Here is a 2,445-nt window from a genome sequence, read left to right as displayed (position 1 = left end):
TAAATGTCTAAATTTCTAACTAGACTACTTTATACGACTTAAATTTATAGGACCAAACATTATACGTCTTATTCAAAAGTGTTACAATAATTTATAAGATGTTTTTGGACGTCTTAACACACTTTTTAGGACTCTTTTATAATGAAGTGTCAACATTATATTTTTTATAAGGCACTTAAGGAAGTATTCTACAAACATGAGGTCGTTTGTTTTTACAAGACACTTTTTCAAATAATTTCATATAGAAAAATCAATGTCCTAATTAGTTAAGATTCTAACAATGTGATATAAACTTATTGTAATAATTTTACAGATATCGCCTAATTGTTTTGTACTTTAAACTTAAAASTCCTATAAAACAGAGTATTAAGACATTTGGACATTTTTTGGCGTCCTGTAGACCCAATTATGTTGTGATTTGGTTTGCTTTTCATCTTTAGTTGTTACTAACACTTTCAATATCCCCCAAAGGATCTCTTTTCAGGAACTTTTCTGAATCCATGTCAACAACTAGTTGCAGTGACTCACCCGACTCAGATCCATGCCGTGATGATAAAACCGCTCTCATCCTTAAATTTGTGGCCATTGCCGCCATTCTTCTTGCCGGAATCATTGGAGTTGCCATCCCGTTGGTTGGCAAGAAMTGGCGGTTCCTCAGAACCGATTCCAATCTATTCTTTGCCACTAAGGCCTTTGCAGCGGGTGTCATCCTTGCCACCGGATTCGTGCACATGCTACCAGATGCAACCGAGGCATTAACGAACCCGTGTCTGCCCGAAACCCCTTGGTCCCAGTTCCCATTTGCAGGTTTCATCGCAATGATGGCGGCTTTGGTCACATTGCTCGCTGATTTTGTTAGCACTCAGTACTATGAGAGTAAACAACAAGTGAAGCAAATCCAAGATGTTCGAGTGGACTCGGTTGATTCTGGTTCAGAATTTTTGATAGGTCCAATGGCGGTAGATGAGAAGGTGTTTGGGGAAGAAGGTGGTGGTGGGATTCACATTGTGGGGATGCATGCTCATGTTGCACACCATAGTCACAGCCACAAACAAGCAAGTGAGCATTTGGAAGGGCATTCACACGCGCACGGTTCCAGTGATGACGATGAGGGCAGTGTTCGGCATATCGTTGTCTCACAGGTACTTTAATTAGTTGATTCTTTTTTTTTTTGGTAACCGTGGGTGTCCGGATCAACGTGTGTGTACCGTGATTAATTCCATGGCCCTTGAAGTTAACAACTACCATTGGCCCTAAGGACTCCTCGAACCGTTGTCTTGCCAATTGAACTGCCTTAATGGTTTATTTTATCAATTCATGGAGAGAATAATTTCATTCTTCCAAAATTTTATAAATGAGTTATCAACTTCTCCGATCAAAGTAATTGGTATTTTTTTTTTTGCAAATTACACCTTGTAAGAGTGAAAATAGTAGAGATGTTTCTGCATGGTTTAACAAGAAAACACTTCTTAATTTTTCTAYATTATATATTATTTGAAAAAAGTGTCTTTAAATGCTTACCGGATAAGACTTTTGGTTCTTGTTATCRCTCTTACCGTGTAAGATTATCAATCCTTGTCATGTTCATCCGATAACGTAAAGTGAGCCATTTAAACATTTATCAGATAAGCGTTTAGTAAAATGGTCCAATACACTTTTTTGGCTCCTATCAACCCGATTTGTTGTAGTTGACGTTATTTTTGTATTTTTATAATAATGATTGCTAGTTTGCAACAAATAACAACTATAGTTGTCCAAATGTCGATAACTCCGTTGGAAACCATCATTTCTGTAAAATGCAACTTCTTTTTAGCATAATTYGAAAATCGGATGACTTTCTTATAATCTATTTCTACATCCGATAGGTGTTGGAACTTGGAATCGTATCACATTCAATCATGATCGGACTTTCACTAGGCGTTTCACAAAGCCCGTGTACGATTAGRCCGTTGCTTGGAGCATTATCATTCCATCAGTTCTTTGAAGGGTTTGCGTTAGGCGGGTGCATCTCCGAGGCTAAACTTGGGGCCCTTCATTCGAGCGTAATGGCATGTTTATTTGCAGTAACGGCTCCTCTAGGTGTGGCTATAGGGAYCGTTATCTGCTCGTTTTACAACCCGAATAGCCCCAGAGCTTTGGTTATTGAAGGGATATTGGATTCCATATCTGCAGGGATTTTAGTTTATATGGCTTTGRTTGACCTAATTGYTGMTGATTTCATGAGCAAGAAGATGAGATGCAATCCTAGGCTTCAAATGGTGTCCTATTTTGCACTGTTTCTTGGGGCTGGATTAATGGCACTTATTGCAGTTTGGTCATGATATATCATTTATTCTGAAATGATGTCGCTTGGTGGAATATTCTTTAAACTTATAGGTCCCATAACTATTATGGGAAGATAAATCATATGTTTTGTAACATTGTGTCATTATATATTATGTACTT

General features: G+C 37.9%; 1 protein-coding gene across 1 annotated transcript; it reads left to right on the top strand.

Moving 5' to 3' along the window:
• Positions 1 to 500: 500 nt before the first annotated feature.
• On the top strand, positions 501 to 2,445 carry LOC112505054 (zinc transporter 4, chloroplastic-like). Its single transcript, XM_025109012.1, has 2 exons — positions 501 to 1,142; positions 1,866 to 2,445. Exons 1-2 carry the CDS (start codon positions 501 to 503, stop codon positions 2,319 to 2,321), a joined length of 1,098 nt encoding a protein of 365 aa, XP_024964780.1. The 3' UTR covers positions 2,322 to 2,445.

Source organism: Cynara cardunculus, unplaced genomic scaffold (genome assembly GCF_001531365.2).
Source record: "Cynara cardunculus var. scolymus isolate 2C unplaced genomic scaffold, CcrdV1 Un_Scaffold_8107, whole genome shotgun sequence".
Lineage (NCBI taxonomy): Eukaryota > Viridiplantae > Streptophyta > Magnoliopsida > Asterales > Asteraceae > Cynara > Cynara cardunculus.
Note: the sequence above shows the minus strand (reverse complement) of the source record. Positions and strands in the feature narration are given on the sequence as shown.